Here is a 17,313-nt window from a genome sequence, read left to right on the forward strand (position 1 = left end):
AATGGAGCTATATTTTTTTATTTTTTAATACAGTTAACATGTTTACTTTTTACACTTTTTGTGGTCCACATAGAGTGCTTCCAGATTCCGATAAGCCCCCACCGGCCATGGTTGTGAGGAAGAGTCCCTTGTCCCCATCAACATGGGAAGACCCCCCTGTCCCAAAGCACCCCCCATGTTGAGAGCATGTGGCCTGATATGGTTCATGGGGGGAAACACGTTTTAACATTCTACTTAAAATCCATACCAGACCTGAAGGGCCTTGTATGAATTGGGAGGCCTCACACTGTTTTTTCTGCAATTTTCATTGCTGGCATTCTTTTGTTTACATTCATCTTTTAGCAGGGAAGCACGCCGACAGCTGATGAGTCATTGGTTGTTAAGGACGTGGTGACAGACTTCCCGGTCCACTCCTTAACAACCAGCTATTCTTCACACAGAATTTGACCCTGGGGATAATTTTTCGACCAATCCGAATTGCACGTGTCTAGTGTGCACCAGCAGTACAAATTGACCCCAACGCTGGCAGCTGAAGAGTTAAGACTAAGGACTGCCCCTTTACAGCTGCTCCACAGAGACCTTTAGTTATCGTCTATGCTAAGAGGTACACTTCAATGGAAGGGGACATTTTACTATATAGTAGTCATTCTCCTGGAATACTCTGAACTAGTTATAGTATTTTTATTTACCTTGCAGTTAATGCTTATTTGCACTGCTTAGTGCTGACTTTGCTGATTCATGAGTTAATTCTAGCAGTACAGAACTCTATCCTAAAGCCCCATACACACTATTGGATTTTCTGCAGATTTTTGTCTTCAGATTTACCAAAACCACGTAGTGCAAGGGCCTGCCTGATTGCATATGAATTGAAACTCTTAAGCCTCGTACACGTGATCGGATTTCCATCGGACAAATCCTTGGACAAACACGAACGTAGTGAAGTACTAGACATACTACGTGTTTTTTTCAGGTCTTTAGCACCACTCTTTGGACATCTTCTGCTAATGTTGTCTTATGGTTAGCATTGGTTCGGCGCATGTGTGTTTGTACTTTCGATTTTTTTCCGACGGACTTGTACACATTTGTTTGTACACACGATCGAATAAACTGACATCACACACTTGTTGTCAGAAAATTTTAAAACATGCTATCCCACATTTGTTGTTGGAGATTCCAACAATTGTCCGATAGAGCATACAAACAGTCGGATTATCCGACAACATTCTACCATCTGAAGACAAAAATCTGCAGAAAATCTAATAGTGTGTATGGAGACTGGAGTCTAAGTGATAATACTGTCTAGCAGACTGTGTCTAAACCAACCTTCTGTATGCTCATTTAAACTCAAACCACCATTTACTCTAACCCATAGATTGAGTTCATTTATCACTAAATGTTCTTGTCTACTGTATTTCCTGATACTAATTCACAAGTTAAAGATATCCACACTTTTCCAAATTTTGTCACGTTACAACCAAAAACATAAATGTGTTTTATTGGGATTTTATGTGATAGACCAACATAAAGTGTCACATAATTGAGAAGTGGAAGGTAAATGATAAATGGTTTTCAAAATAATTTACAAATAAATATCTGAAAAGTGTGGCATGCTTTTCTATTCAGCCCCCTTTACTTTAATACCCCTAACTAAAATCTAATGGAACCAATTGCCTTCAGAAGTCACCTAATTATTAAATAGGGTCCACCTGTGTGTAACATAATCTCATTATAAATACAGCTGTTCTGTGAAGCCCTCAGAGTTTTTTTTAAAGAACCTTAGTGAACAAACAGCATCATGAGGGGAACACACCAGACAGGTCAGAGATAAAGTTATGGAGAAGTTAAAAGCAGGGTTAGGTTATAAAAAAAATATCCCGAGCTTTGAAAATCTCATGGAGCACTGTTCAATCCATTATCTTAAAATAGAAAGAGTACGGCACAACTGCAAACCTACCAAGACATGGTCAGGCAAGGAGAGCATTATTCAGAGAAGCAGCCAAGAGGCCCATGGTGACTCTGGAGGAGATGCATAAATCCACAGTTTAGAAGGGAGAATCTATCTACAGGACAACTTTTAATTGTGCAATCCACAAATCTGGCCTTTATGGAAGAGTGACAGGAAAAAGCCATTGTTGAAAGTAATCACAGGCTACCGCTCCGTGAGGACATAACTTCCTCCTAATAATCTGTTGTTCCGATGCGGGAGAGAGACTTACAGGTGGACACATTTGTATCAGCAGAGTGGAGAGTGGATTCTCCCAAGGATATAACATGTGCAATTGCTGGTTTATAATCTGACCAGCCACAGCCTATGGTGAGTCACTTTAGGACTTTCTTGATGAAGGAGCACAACAGTTATTTGAACACACAAATTATTGGATCACGTTTTGTATTTTCGGTTTGGGGATTGAAATGAGGAGTTTTTGATTTTGCGCACATATGCATTTGGGGGATTTAAAGACATTTTAATTTTTGATTGCAATATTGGACACTTTTTTTTACATATTTATGCAATATATGTTTTTTTCAGGTTGAGAATATGTTTATATGTGCACTTGATTTTGCTGTCACTTCATACCAATAGTTTTTTGTGGTAATTAGAAGTCATCTCATCAAGTTTGTTGATGCACTAAAAATTTTGGTGACACAAAAATGAGTACACCCCTCACATTTTTGTAAATATTTTAATATGTCTTTTCATGTAACAACACTGAAAAAAAATACACTTTGCTACAATGTAAGAGCGTACAGCTTGTATAACAGTGTAAATTTTCTGTCCCCTCAAAATAACTCAACACACAGCCATTAAAGGAGTTTGGCTGAAATGACTGTTTACAGGGTATAGAGACATAACAGTTAACTGATTCCTTTTAAAATTGATTAAAAATAGATAAAAATCAATCATATAATGTGCATCTAGTTTCGTTTTTTCCATGTTATCCTGCCTCTGTGATAGCACAGAGCCATAGAGCAGTGATGGTTTGGAAAATGAAACTAGAATCTCCCAGTACTTTGGTCATCAGGAAACAGACAACCAGGAAGTGTCCAGAACAGAGAAGAATTATAGCAACATCAGAGCAAAAACGAACAATGAGGACATGAAACCAGGACTGCAGTAAGGTAAAGGAAGCTATTTAGCGAAAACATTTTTTTTCCTTTAGTGACCCTTTAATCTCTAAACTGCTGGCAACAAAAGTAAGTACACCCCTAAGTGAAAATGTCCAAATTCGGCCCATTATTTTCCAGCACTGCCTTATCCCACTTGGGCATGGAATTCACCAGAGCTTCACAGGTTGCCACTGGAGTCCTCTTCCACTCCTCCATGATAACATCACAGAGCTGGTGGATGTTAGAGACCTTGCGCTCCTCATCCTTCCATTAGAGGATGCTCTACAGACGCTCAATAGGATTCAGGTCTGGAGACATGCTTGGCCAGTCCATCACCTTTACCCTCAGCTTCTTTAGCAAGGCAGTGGTCATCTTGGAGGTGTGTTTGGGGGGTCATTATCATGTTGGAATACTGCCATGCGGCCCAGTCTCCGAACGGAGGGGATCATGCTCTGCTTCAGTATGTCACAGTACATGTTGGCATTAATTTTTCCCTCAATGAACTGTAACTCCCCAGTGTCGGCAGCACTCATGCAGCCCCAGACCATGATACTCCAACCACCATGCTTGACTGTAAGCAAGACACACTTGTCTTTGTACTCCTCATCTGGTGGCCACCTCACACAAATGACACACTCTGAAACAAATAAGTTTATCTTGGTCTCATCAGACCACAGGACATGGCTCCCGTAATTCAGGTCATTAGTCTGCTTGTCTTTAACAAACTGTTGGCAGGCCAATTTGATGCAGTGTGCGGTCTATGGTCTGAGCACTGACAACCTTGACACCCCCACCCTTTCAACCTCTGCAGCAATGCTTCCAGCACTCATATGTTTATTTCCCAAAGACAACCTCTGGATATGACGCTGAGCAAGTGCACTCAACTTCTGGTCGACCATGGGGAGGCCTGTTCTGAGTGGAACCTGCCCTGGTAAACTGTTGTATGGTCTTGGCCACCATGCTACAGCTCATGAGGTGCCATGTTGAATTTTCAATGACCAGTCTGAGAGAGTCATATGACACCAGGTAGGGAAAATGGCTAATTGGGCCCAATTTGGACATTTCCACTTAGTGAGTACACTTTTGTTGTCAGCGGTTTAGACATTAACCGTTTGCCGCCCACATGACATTATATGACATCACAGACTTTGAGCGGTGATATCTGAATGATCCCTGCAGCTACAGGCATCATTCAAATATTGTCTTTTAGAGCCGTAAGAACGATAAACGAGAGGGGACTTCCCGCCACCCTCCAGTGCTTCTCTTGTCTCGCCCCTGCCATCGAGATTTGCGGTGGGCCAGATGGTCCCCGGAATCTTTATGATCGTTCGAAGGCTGGACACAATGTTGTAACGTCACAGTCTGCCATCAGCTGGAAAGCTGAATTATAATTTTTTTTTACATTTCAGGCTTCCCAGCTTAGAGGTGAAATCTGGTGACTTATTGACCCTATACAGGCAGTCCCCAAGTTACGAACAAACCTACAATCCTTATTGTGTTCGTAAGTCGCAACACTGCATTTTTAAGTGTAACACAAATGCAGTGTTCCGCCTGGACAAGTGTAACTTCCACCTGTGCATGGATGTGGAATGATCCGGGCGCTTGTTATGTTATCTGGTGCTCTTCTGGACATGCAGTACTGCAGTGTTGGATGTGTCCGGAGTTGTTTAGAGGTATCTAGGACCAGCGTGGAGCACAAGTGGCTGGCATTTGAGGTCGTTCGCAAGTAGGAGTCTTTCATAACTCGAGGACTGCCTGTAACTCACTGCAAAGAGGACCTGTCAAGCACTATTCCTATTACAAGGGATGTTTACATTCCTTGTAATAGGAATAAAAGTAATTAAAAAGAATATAAAAAGAAAGTGTCAAAATTCAAAACATGTAACCTGTAAAAAAAAAAAAATTAAAGCGTCGCCTATGGGGATTTTTAAGTATCGAAGTTTGGCGCCATTCCACGAGCGTGTGCAATTTTTAAGCACGACATGTTAGGTATCTATTTACTTGGTGTAATATCATCTTTCACATTATACAAAAAGATTGGGCTAACTTTACTGTTTATTTTTTCTAATGCATGAAACTATTTAATTTTTTCCCCACAAAAAATGTGTTTGAAAAATTTGAAAAACGTGTTTGATGGATTTCAGGAAGTAAATGCTACATACATTATCTGTCCTTACTCAAGATGGCTTGTGGCTAGAAATGCTAAGGGGTGTTTTTCAAAGTGATTTCTCAAAAAAAAAAAAGTATGGAGACATGCATTTGCTGTAAACATTGAATTAAATAGTGTTTTCAGTTTGTGGTGCTCAGATAGGTAAAGAATAAGTTCACGTTACCATGTAACATGTTATGAATGCACTTACCCCCGCACCTCCCTCTGTGCCAGCTAGCGGGGGTTCTGCTCCACCCGCTAGGGGTCAAAATGTTTAAAAACAAAAAAAACATGGCTGTTCGGGGCTCCGTCACTCATTCACAGCACTCTGTGAATGGAAAACTACAAGGTCCAGCAGCCTTTGTGGCTGTAGGCTTGTAGTTTTAAATGAACTACCATGTCACTGTGAGCACTGTGGTAGTTCATTCAGCCATGCTTTACAGGCTCCTGCAACAAAAAATAAATGAATGCAAATGTATTGACCTGCATAAAAAATGTGCATTCATTATTCTTTCTGAAAAGGTAAACTTATCCTTTAAGTCCCACTTTAACCCAAAATTGTTGTTCATTTTGTGTGAAAGTGTGCTGGAAATCCTTTTTGTATCGTTTTGTATATTGCCCTGCCCACGTGACTTATTTTTTGCAAGTTTCTAACAGATCATTGTTCCTTTTCTTGGATTTGGTGCAGAAACCACACTGGAAGTATCTGGGCTTATGGTATGTTGCCGCACCATTAGGTTAAGTTCACACACGCGCATGTGCATTGTTATGCATTTTTCATGCGCTCCAATTGAAGTCTATGCAGCAAAAATGTACATTGTCATCACACCAAATATTGGGAACCAGAGAGAACAGAGAATAATGGTAATCCTCTTTTTCTGCATTGCGATACACTTGGCCACGCAAATAAAATTGCACGTGTGAATGGGAAATTTTAAAGAAGAAAGGCCTGCTTTCTATTGCATCATTACTATAAAGTATATGTCTACTGTAAATATCCCATATTTGGGAAACTCAGATAGTATAGAGTTTGGGACAGCAACTACCAGAGGTGCCTTGCTGCAGTAGTATGGCTTCCAAACAGATTTGCAAATGTATGCAACCAAAATGCTGGGGAACTTGAAAGTGTGCTGGGGGCCTCTATGTATAGAATCAATAGTCAATAGAGTTACTAATTTGAATTTAATATATAGCTAATAAAGATCTACCAAAACGGGTGCAGACAGAATCTAGTAGTAACCAATCAGCTTCTAGGTTTTAATTGTCAAAGCTTAGGCCGGGTTCACTTTGCTCCGACATGAAAGGCGCACGACTTTGCCAGGCTACTTCGGTGCGACTTCATGGAATTCCTGTGTAATCTTCCTGTAATGTTGGATCCAAATCACATAATTTAAGAGGTGGATCCAACTTCCATTCAATTCTATGAGCTGAAATCGGACCAAGGTAGTGCAGGAACCTTTTCCAAAGTCAGACCAGTTAGGACGGCTCTCACAGGGAAACATTGATATTTTTACATGTCATGCAACTTGTGCTCCCAAAATCAAGAGTGACCATTCCACCAGTGTGAACCGGGCCTTAATTGAACAAGCTGAATTAGAAGCGGATTGATTACTAGGTACAGCTGCACCAAATTCCATGTGCACCAGTTTTGGTAACGTCCCCCCAATCTGTAAACATGCAGGGGTAAAGAGACTCAAATTATAAGAGACAAGGAATCAGAAGGACAGTCAATCATTTTCAGAGGGAGGGGTCAGCAATAGCAGTCTAAAATTGTAATTTCTAAGGGCTCTTTCACACGGAGCGGACCGTTTCTGGGTCCGCTCCGTGTGTCCGCCAAAGCTCAGCTGTCGGCGGATAGGGCGGTCCCCGCAAAAGGGCAGGGACCGCCCTGTCTCTGCTCCGCTGTTCCCTATGGGGGACCGGATGCAGACGGACCGTCTGCATCCGGTCCGTCCCGCCGAACGGAAGAAAAATAGGGTTTCTTCCGTTTGGGAAAGCGGATCCCGACTGACGCGGACGCTAGCGGATGCTCCATCCGCTAACGGACACGATCCCATAGGGATTCATTACAAGTCCGTTAACGGACTTGTAATGAGCGGACAAACGGTCCGCTAGTGTGAAAGGACCCTTACAGGTGTTTTTTTCTGGAGCTCCTAGTGCAGGGGCAACCTCAGCACTCCAGCTGTTTTGAAACTACAAATCCCATCATGCCTCTGCCTCTAGGAGTCATACATTTGATTGTCAGGGTCTTGCGATGTCTCATGGGACTTGTAGATTCACCACAGCTGGAGGGCCAAGGTTGCCTACCCCTGTGACCTAGTGTATGAGGGAGGAGTACAATAGAAACTGGCCATATTATACAGCTGGCTCTGCGTTTATAGTGCTGTTGCTTTTGTCTTACTGCAATGATGCAAATAACACAGTGTGCCTGGAGACCAGATGATTGAGCTCAATATCCTTTATTTTAGTTGTAGTAAAAAATTTAAAAAGGTTTTAAATAATATAATACGAGTTATGAATGATCAAAGTTACATAAGAAATGTAGTCAATGTGCTCACCATGCAGAAAATCCATCACCACAGACATTACTTTGTATCCTCAGTCACACATGTGAAATTATTTTCTTACAACTATGAAATTTCATCAAAGTTGAACTCCATGGAAAACAAAATAAAAAGGAGGCATGTGTATTTCTTCCAAATCTTTGCAGTATTCCAGTGTGAAACTGCACTTATATGCAGGAGCTTCCTGTAATAGGGACCGGTAGCTGCTGCTCTCTACTTTTGCAGGGTGACTGGTCTCATCTCCGCCTTCTCCTGTAGTTTTCAGCAGGCAGCCTGTAGTGGGTGTGGCCTCCTGTGTCGTCGTCCACAAGCCATGTACAGCAAGGATGATGTCACTGCAACTTTTATATGTCAAAATCTGGGTTTGCTAATGAATACTGCCAACAAAGTGGATTTATAGCCTTTGTGACAAGTGTTTAAACACAGTTTGTTGGTGTAATATTTCACCGATTACAATCTGACTATACAAAAAACTATTACTACCACACAAAGATTCTGATTGTGCAATCCCACACTTTTGTTCAACTGCATCAAAAAATAAAGATTGAACCATATTCATAATAGACCAAATTTAGCAATATTACTACTACACGTAAAGACCTTTAATGGCAAACAGAGGGTGTGTTTTTTTTTACCACCCCCTTCCCCAACACAAATGGCTGTAAACACACTACTCACTGTTCACATCCTTCTCCCCTGAAACCCCCCCCCCCCCCCCAAAAAAAAAAATACTTTCCTGACCCTGGCCTCTGATGCTCCAAGGAGACATAGGTGACATCATAATGTCTCCCAGCATGAGCTGGGGGTTCGAAATCCTGCAAGACTGCATTCCAGCCCATTGCAAAAAGAGCACTCTCGTGGGAATGTACAAGCCTAGACTCAGCAGAAAGTAGAATACAACAAGGAGAATCAATCAGAAAGTGGTAGAATCAGTTTACCCCACTGGGTGATCTCCAACTACCACTTGCGCAGGTACAATCATTCTATGAAGTCCTAAACCCTTCATTGCATTGGCTGTTTTTATTCTATTCTAACAAGATTTTCATTAAAATCCTTACTGGACCTAAGGAACATTAGTGTGGTGCTTTCACTGCTTTTATAACATTTTTGGAATTCCTCCAAACTCCCCCCTACTCCCATTTGGGTTCGCTGTGCTACATGGGAGCAGCCTCACCATAGCTAGTCCACTCCACTTATCAGTTCACTTGCAATACTGGATATTAAAAGCAAGACTACTAATGCCTCTTACACAAGTATTCAGACTTCAGCAATAAAAATCTGACAGGGGTTTGTAAGAGTTACATACGCTACTCAAAAATGTAAAATAAACGTTCGGACTTTAAATATAATTTAATACAATATGCCTGTAACATATGGCCAGAATTAGGTATCATTTATAATTCCTTAAAGCGGTTGTAAACCCATTTAATCAGGTTTATGTTAAATTACTGTATTTATCGGCGTATAACACGCACCCTAACTTTAAGGGATGTTTCAGGAAAAAAACTTTCCACAGCCCCCTGCGTATGACACGCAGGCACAGTTTACCCTCTATTTTCAGGGAAAAAAAGTGTTATACGCCAATAAATACAGTAATCATTGCAAGCTATTGTACAGTATGCATAGCTTCCTACCTGCCTGCTTTCTGTGTAATCCTTTGTTTTGTAAAGAAGGTCATCAGCACATGCACTGTTAGTCCTGTTTTTCTTTTGTTTCGTCAGATTAGGCGACCTGTCGGAATTTGTAACCAAAGTGACTTTCCATCGCCGCCATCTTGCTACACCCCGCACTCGTCCGCAGTAAGGATACAGTAAGAAGGCGGCAGGCGGACATATTGTTACGCCAACCGAAGTCTTGCATTACACACACATTTTTAACAGTAAACTCAGCTTATATAGTGAAATTCAGGATTTTTAAATTCCCTCAAACTATTTTGATGTTGATTTTTCAAATAAATGGTGTTCTGTCAGATTATCAAACCTGTGAGATCAGCAGGCTTGCCACTGCTTTTAAAATTCCATATCTAAAAAGTCAGACAGATTTTTAAATACTGAATTTCACTATAAAAGCTCAGTTTACCGTTAAAAAGAAGTGTGAAATGCATGGTGTAACAAGATGTCCGCTTGGCACCTTTTCACTGTATCCTTACTGTGGACCAGTGTGGAATGTAGCAAGACGGGACTGACGGAACGCCACTTCCGTTACAAATTATGATAGGTCACCTAATCTGCCAAAACTCAGGCAACCTCTTTGTGCCAGAAAAATGGTGTATAAATGCCGGGGCTGCGTCACTTCCTTAGGTAAGCGTCAGCCCCGAGATCCCACAATACCCCTTCGCCATTCCGAGGCTAAGCCCCGATTATGGAATAATGCAGCAGCACAAATCGGCTCCATATTCGCTATACACGGTTGCCATGGTAAAACCAGAACGAAAACGAGGTATGGCTTCTGGAACTAATGTGCATGCGCAGGATTATGGCCACAGAGTGAGGGCAGAACTAAAATGCTGTTTAGACGTGGAAGACAAGAGTTCTAATGGCAGTGGTTGCATACAAAGCAGGAGCTTTCAGTAAAAGTTTCTTCTTTCAAGTAAGAATATTCTATTTGCCTTTTGTATGCTGTGTATAGCTTCTACACAGCAACATGCAATTCCATATTTATTATTTGGTGTAAAATTATCTGAGTTTACTACCGCTTTAACCGTCGCACAAACTTATGTCGACAGAATGGCACGGCTGGGCAAATGGACGTGTCTATATACGTCCCCTTTAATTTGCCGCTGTGTCGTCGCACGGCGCGCTCACGACCCTCGATGTCCGCCGGTGTCCCGCAATCGGGTCACAGAGCTGAAGAACGGGGAAATGTCAGTGTAAACACAACATCTCCCCGTTCTTCCTAGTGACATGTCACTGATCGTCTGTTCCCTCTCATCGGGAACAACGATCAGTGACGTGTCACTCGTAGCCACGCCCCTTAACAGTTAGAAGCACTCCCTAGGACACACTTAACCCCTTCCGCGCCCCCTACAGGTTAACCCCTTCACTGCCAGTGTCATTTTTACAGTAATCAGTGCATTATTATAGCACTGATCGCTATAAAAATAACAGTGGTCCCAAAATGGTGTCAAAAGTGTCCAACGTGTAGCCCATAAGGACGCAGTCACGATACAAAATTGCTGATCGCCGCCATTACTAGTAAAAAAAAATATTCATAAAAATGCCATAAAACTATACCCTATTTTGTAGACGCTATAACTTTTGCACAAACCAATCAATAAACCCATATTGCGATTTTTTTTTACCAAAAATATGTAGAAGAATACGTATCGGCCTAAACTGAGGATTATTATTATTTTTATTATATATTTTTGGGGGATATTTATTATAGCAAAAAGTAAAAAATATTTTTCAAAATTGTCGCTCTATTTTTGTTTATAGTGCAAAAAATAAAAACCGCAGAGGTGATCAAATACCGCCAAAAGAAAGCTCTATTTGTGGGTAAAAAGGACGTCAATTTTGTTTGGGACCACGTTGCACGACCGCGCAGATGTCAGTAAAAACGACGCAGTGCCGAATCGCAACAAGTAGCCTGGTCTTTGGCCAGCCAAATGGTCCAGGTTAAAGGACGAGATTGGGCACTTATGACACATCAGATGCGTTTTGCTATACCACAGGAATTTCCAAATAATCAGATGGAAATTTAATGCAAACCAAAATTGCAATCCTAAAAATTGTGAACATGGCCAGCATAATAGACATTTCTTAGTCTTGATGAATAGAGAAGCTGTATTCTCAGTCATTTGTCTTCTGTCAATCGAATGGTTGAACCTACTGTAATAAACTGCCAAACACATTTCTGCATAAATATTGACACAGATGTAATGTGCAGCCAACAGATTGTATAACTGCTGCAAACACACACACTCTTCTTTATTGAAAGACAACGATGTAAAAGACGGGTGATCAATGTTACACTGGTAGTTAAAAGCAGGGTTTTAAAGCTAAACTTCATCATCAGTCATTTATGAATCTGCTCCTTGGGGGCGGGGTCCATAGTACACATTAACACTTTTCTGTAGACTCCAAGTGCATGATAGCCAAGGAGCACATGAAGGGAATGAGTAAAAGTGCAGAGGTCCTAGCTCAAACCCCTTAAACAATAATTTACACAGTTCTTCAGTCATTTCATAAGAGGGTCTGCCATCTGCCAAAAAAAAAGGAAGCTGACCAACAAAAGAAAAGCACACTCTTCCAGAAATCGGTGTGAATGCTTGTCGATGGGCTTCGCTGTAGCAGCCTTCAAATAACTTTTATAAGTTGCTTCCCAGTGTGATGGCATTTACAAAATGTAGTAGTGCAAACGTCCCAGAGTCACTTGCAGCTCCACAGTTCATTGCTGAGAACCGCCAACCATTTTCCCCGACTGCTGTTGCTGCAGCTCGTGTTTTCGAGAGGCTATGGGAAGGAAACACAATTGTGAACAGAATAGGGGGTGTGAAAATATAAACATTCCAGATCTGCCACTTATTGGTATTTGCCTTGTGTGCTGCTAATCATTTCACAGTCAAAAGAAAGAAGCTGTAGTAATTAAAGGAACCCTGTTACTAGACCATTCAATTCAACAACAACCTTCCCATAAGATTATATGTGCATGCACGGTATTGTAGGCATCTTATTTACCTGTAAATGCCTCCCTAGTGTAGGATGCTGGGTGCCCCATCTTTGGTTGTGGCGTCAGCAGCCAATGGAGTCTCAATTGACACTCTATAGCAGTGATGGCAAACCTTGGCACCCCAGATGTTTTGGAACTACATTTCTCATGATGCTCAGAGTGCAGAGTGCATGAGCATCATGAAATATGTAGTTCCGAAAACATTTATAAAATACTGTGTTTCTGGTACATGACCCCGGACGTCCTCCATGCCATTTATCCCACTAGCTCGGACCGCTGCTGGCGGTGCCTGGGGGCGAGGGGCACCCTCCTCCATGTGTACTGGGAGTGCCCACTGATTGCTCCTTTCTGGGACTCGGTCCGGCAGCTGCTGGAGCGGCTCCTAGAGAGGAAGATCCCTTCCTCCCCAAAATATTTCATCCTGGGACTTCCTCCAGTAAGACTACCGTCTCCATATAAGAAACTGGCCCGACACATTCTCACAGCAGCCCGCTGCCTGGTGGCGTTGCACTGGAAGCGTCGGTCTCCCCCTCCCCCTGAAGCCCTATACGCCAGGATTAAAGACGTGGAGATCATGGAGGGGATGACGGCCAGGTTACGGGATCGGCAGGAGGCTCACGACAAGGTCTGGGAACTGTGGCACCGCCGGGAGGATCCACCCTGAGAAGGTACATGGGCCGAAATGACGACACTCCCTCTCTCTATCACTTTCCCTTTCTTTTCCCCTCTTTTCTTTCCTTTTCTCTTTGAAGACCCCTAGTGTCTCCGGTTGCTTTGATACTTAGAAGTTAAGTCTACTGCTTAGTATAGCCATAACATGTGGTTAGTCCGGAAGGACAATGGCCAGCTTGCACTTCGCCATGTTGGCGGCACTGGTTTTAATAGGCAAGCTGGCATACTTGCAACTGCTAGTCAGAGATAACATGAACGCCCTAGGCTACTGTTACGGTGTTTATTCTTTATGTTCCCACTGCGGGCCTGCGGCTCTATGTGGCTGTATGTTATGTACATTGGAACCATTGACCAATAAAATTGTTATTGATAAAAAAAAAAAAAAAAGAAATATGTAGTTCCAAAACATCTGAGGTGCCAAGGTATAGTATATAGTAAGAGCCTCTCTAAGCCTATGGAACTCCTTACCCCAATCTGTCTATCTCATTCTCTATTGGCTTTTAGAGGATCCCTGAAAACCCTCCTCTTCAGAGAAGCCTATCCTACCCACACCTAACAACTGTATTTTCATTTTGTCCATCTGATCATCCCCCACAGCTACTACCCTTTGTTCCACTTGACCCTCCCTTCTAGACTCTAATGAGCAGGGCCCTCTGATCCTTCCTGTATTGAATTGTATTGTGACTGTACTGTCTTCCCTGATGTAAAGCACTGTGCAAACTGTTGGCACCATATAAATCCTGTATAATACCCTTTGCTCCTCCCCTGGTCTATGCAGTTATGTAGGGAGGCAAGGGTAGGGGTGGAGGAGCTAGTCCAGCACAAATATAGACGTTTTTCTATAAGTAATTTTTAAGCAAAAAAATATTTAGATTTTTACATGTATGTGAGAAGCAACAGAATTGGCCTGGTAGGCAAGTGGTTAAAGTGTAATAAAAGCACAAAACTACATAATTCCTAATATTTTCCATGAAGTCCACTTTGTTATGTAATCGTTTACTTACCGGCTGCGCTCTTCCGTTGCTCCGACAGTGTATAAATTTCCTGCAGTTGCTTCTTCTGGTCATTGCTGAGCGGTGCTGTGAGTGAATGATACCAGGCTTGATCTCTACTCTGTATGCCTGAGTCAGGAGAAGAGCAACCAAGGACATGATCAGCAATTTTCTATGTACAAGGAAAGATATCATAACACCCCCCTTACAATGGGAGCATAAACTAGTTGTATACCTAATGTATAGCAATATTAATGTGTGTAGTGTACTTGTCTTATGTCAGTAGCTTTACAAGTGGATCTAGTATCCGATAAAATGTTTGTGATGCCAAGTAATGTGTCAGTATAAGACTTCCAGATACTGTATTTATCCCCATTCACAGAGATCATAGTTATCCCCCCGACAAGGCCATCATTAGGGTGAGACATTTTTCAGGGTGATCATCTACTTTCTAAACTGAAATAGCACAATCTTGTAAATCCATTCCTTCCACTCAGGTCTCGGATTACACTCAGCTCTGTGCCGGGCAGTGCGTGACATTAAAGATTTAAGCCAAGTTCCACTTTAAAAGTCACAATGCACCGATTATGAAGGCCGTCATAGCTGACCTCAATCTGAACATCTTAGCGGCTTTCTGCTTGCACCTGGTTTCAATATTTTCCAAGCCATTGACCAGAAGTATGCAGGTCTTAATTAGGTCTTTATATTTCTTTCCTCTGATGTTTTTAAAGGAGGCGTATGGCCAAAGCTTTTTTGGCTGTACTTCTATGAATCATAGGAGAGCAGTTAGTTCTGCACTCCTGTGACCCATTTTTAGCGGACAGGCTGACTCAGACGGTCCAGGCTGGGAAAGATTCCAATGCCTGGACTGGCAGCTGGCTCAGCCTCTCAGCTGCACCACTGGAAGACTGAGCCAGCTGCTCCCTCCCCAGCTCAGCATTCCAGTGAGAGCTGGAGAGGCAGGGCAGAGCAAAGAGCTGGTGACTGACAGTAACTGGCTCTCTGCTCAGAGTGGAGGGGAGAACTGAGTGATCAGCAGTGTTTGATCACTCAGTTCTCGGTGCAGAAGTGACAGGGGACAGATGCAGCATCGGATCTATGCTGCATCCACCTAGGTGAGTATAAGTTTTTTTTTCTGATACCCCCATACTTCTCTTTTAAGCTGCTTAGAGCAATATGAATTGTGGTGTCAGGGATTTTATAGGGTTCTCCCTAATGTGGGAGCCTTATAAAGGGCCTGTAATGAGTCCTCTCTAGCAGTCTTATGTAACAGGTCTCCAGTTACATAAGTGTCTTCTGTAGTATATGCACAGTTTTCTGCAACATTATACTCTAAAAATGATGTGCAAGTGTTTTATTGATTTCAAGGGCTGCACTTTAGGCCCCTTGTACACTGGGGCGTTTTTCGAGCGTTATTTGAGCGAAGCCTCATCTGGAATTCCAATGTGCTGGTAAAGCACCACAAAGACCCTAACGTTTTAGGGCGTTTTTGCAGGGCCTCAGTGTGAAAGGGTAAGGCGTTTTTTTCAATTCATTTCAATGGAAAGGGGTGTTTTTGGAGAGTTTTTTTCAGCGCCCAAAAGCTGTTTCAAAGATGCTGCTTGCAGGACTCAGTGTGAGAGGGTCCATTGAGATGCATGGAGAGCGTTTTAATAGCGCTATTTTTAAACGCTAAAACGCTGTAAAAAACGCTTCAGTGTGAAAGGGGTCTTAAAGCTGAAAATTAAAGAGGGACTGAAGTCTGCTCACATCATTTGTAATAAAAACATCTTTGCCATTCTGAAGCTTCCCTCCAACCACTTTGCATATTATTTTATATATATATACGATCATCCTGTGCTTGCCAAATATGCTGCAGAAATCTCCCTCCACTGGGTCTGGCTGCAATCATTTTAACTGTGGGCAGCTGAAGCCGCTGCCTGTTCACATCCTGAATTTACACAGACACACCTCCAGCTCTGCAGATCTCATTGGCCCTCTCGTGACTCATCCCCCCTCCCTTCCTAGCAAACTCTCATGAGAGTTAGAGAGCTGTGCATGTCGTCATAAGCCTAGGCTTTTTACCAGACATGAAACAGGAAGAGGGCTGTTTAAGTTTTTTACTAGCACAAAAAAAAATGTTTTACTATCCAAAGTTAAAACTAGGGCAGAAGATTTAATAGATGGAAAGATGAAAAAATTACTTAAGTTCCGCTTTAAGCTGCTTACATTTTGCATTCCCTGGTTCCTCCTTATCAACCTGCTGATATTAAAGTGCCCCCGTCTCTGTGTATCATTAAAAAAAAAGAAGACCTCCTTCACCGTATCTCACGGCGGCTCCCAGCACTCATGTAACCGGCTGTGTCTCCTCTCTGCCCGTCTTGCATAAGCAGCGGCGGGGGCCAAGATTTCCCCACTGACGTCAGCGGGACGCAAGGAGGAGGGGAGAAAGACACAGCTGGTCACATGTTCGCCAGGAGCCGCCGTGAGATACGGTGAAGGAGGGATTTTAATGAAACACAGAGACAGGGGGCACTGTATTAGGATACAGAATTGGTAATGTAAAAGTATATTGGTTATTCCTGCAGCAGGAGGGGGATGGGGCGGCGCTATCACTAGGTGACACTGTGCTGTGTAACATGCTTTAAAAAAGGTACAGAATCTGTGTATTTTTTTTGGGGGGGTTAAATGGTTTCAATAAAACGAGTCCTTTTTTAGAACCATCAGAACAACCTATTAGAGGCTTACTCAACAAGACGTCTGTAAAGAACTGGTATTCATCCAAGGCATCATGGCAATCAAGCGGAGTACTAAACCCTTCTAAGGCCGTCTCCTCCAGTGCTTCATCATCCCAGTCCTCATCGTCGTCATCGTCTTCATCCTCCCTGGCGTTTTCCTGCATGGCCTGGCTCAGGCTGCTCGCCTCCTCCTCGTCACTTGGAATCTCCTCTTTAAATGAAAACATTTCATTTAGTTCAAAGTAGAGGTAAAGCAAAATCTGTTTATTTTAGCTTTAAAAAGGGAAGATTTTATTGCTGTGTCTCCATTAGGGAGATCCACCCTCTATTTGTCCCGGTGATCACTGTCACCCAGACAGAAAATGGTCTGAAATCCAAAATATTACAGTATTCATCAGAAAAGGGAAGTGGCGGCAAGAAAGACAATTTCACATCACACT

At 42.4% G+C, this 17,313-nt stretch overlaps 1 protein-coding gene across 1 annotated transcript in view; it reads right to left on the reverse strand.

The window, feature by feature from the left end:
* Window positions 1-11,677: 11,677 nt before the first annotated feature.
* The window catches only part of IPO8 (importin 8), a 75,776-nt gene continuing 70,140 nt past the window's right edge, over window positions 11,678-17,313 (reverse strand). Inside the window, exons 23-25 of the mRNA XM_040345551.1 lie at window positions 16,884-17,084; window positions 14,169-14,285; window positions 11,678-12,275 (exon numbers count right to left, since the gene is read on the reverse strand). Of these exons, the coding sequence (XP_040201485.1) occupies window positions 12,211-12,275; window positions 14,169-14,285; window positions 16,884-17,084 (383 nt within the window). The 3' untranslated portion in view covers window positions 11,678-12,210. The remainder of the gene's footprint in view (window positions 12,276-14,168; window positions 14,286-16,883; window positions 17,085-17,313) is intronic.

The sequence above is a fragment of the Rana temporaria genome, chromosome 3 (assembly GCF_905171775.1).
Source record: "Rana temporaria chromosome 3, aRanTem1.1, whole genome shotgun sequence".
In the NCBI taxonomy this organism is placed as follows: domain Eukaryota; kingdom Metazoa; phylum Chordata; class Amphibia; order Anura; family Ranidae; genus Rana; species Rana temporaria.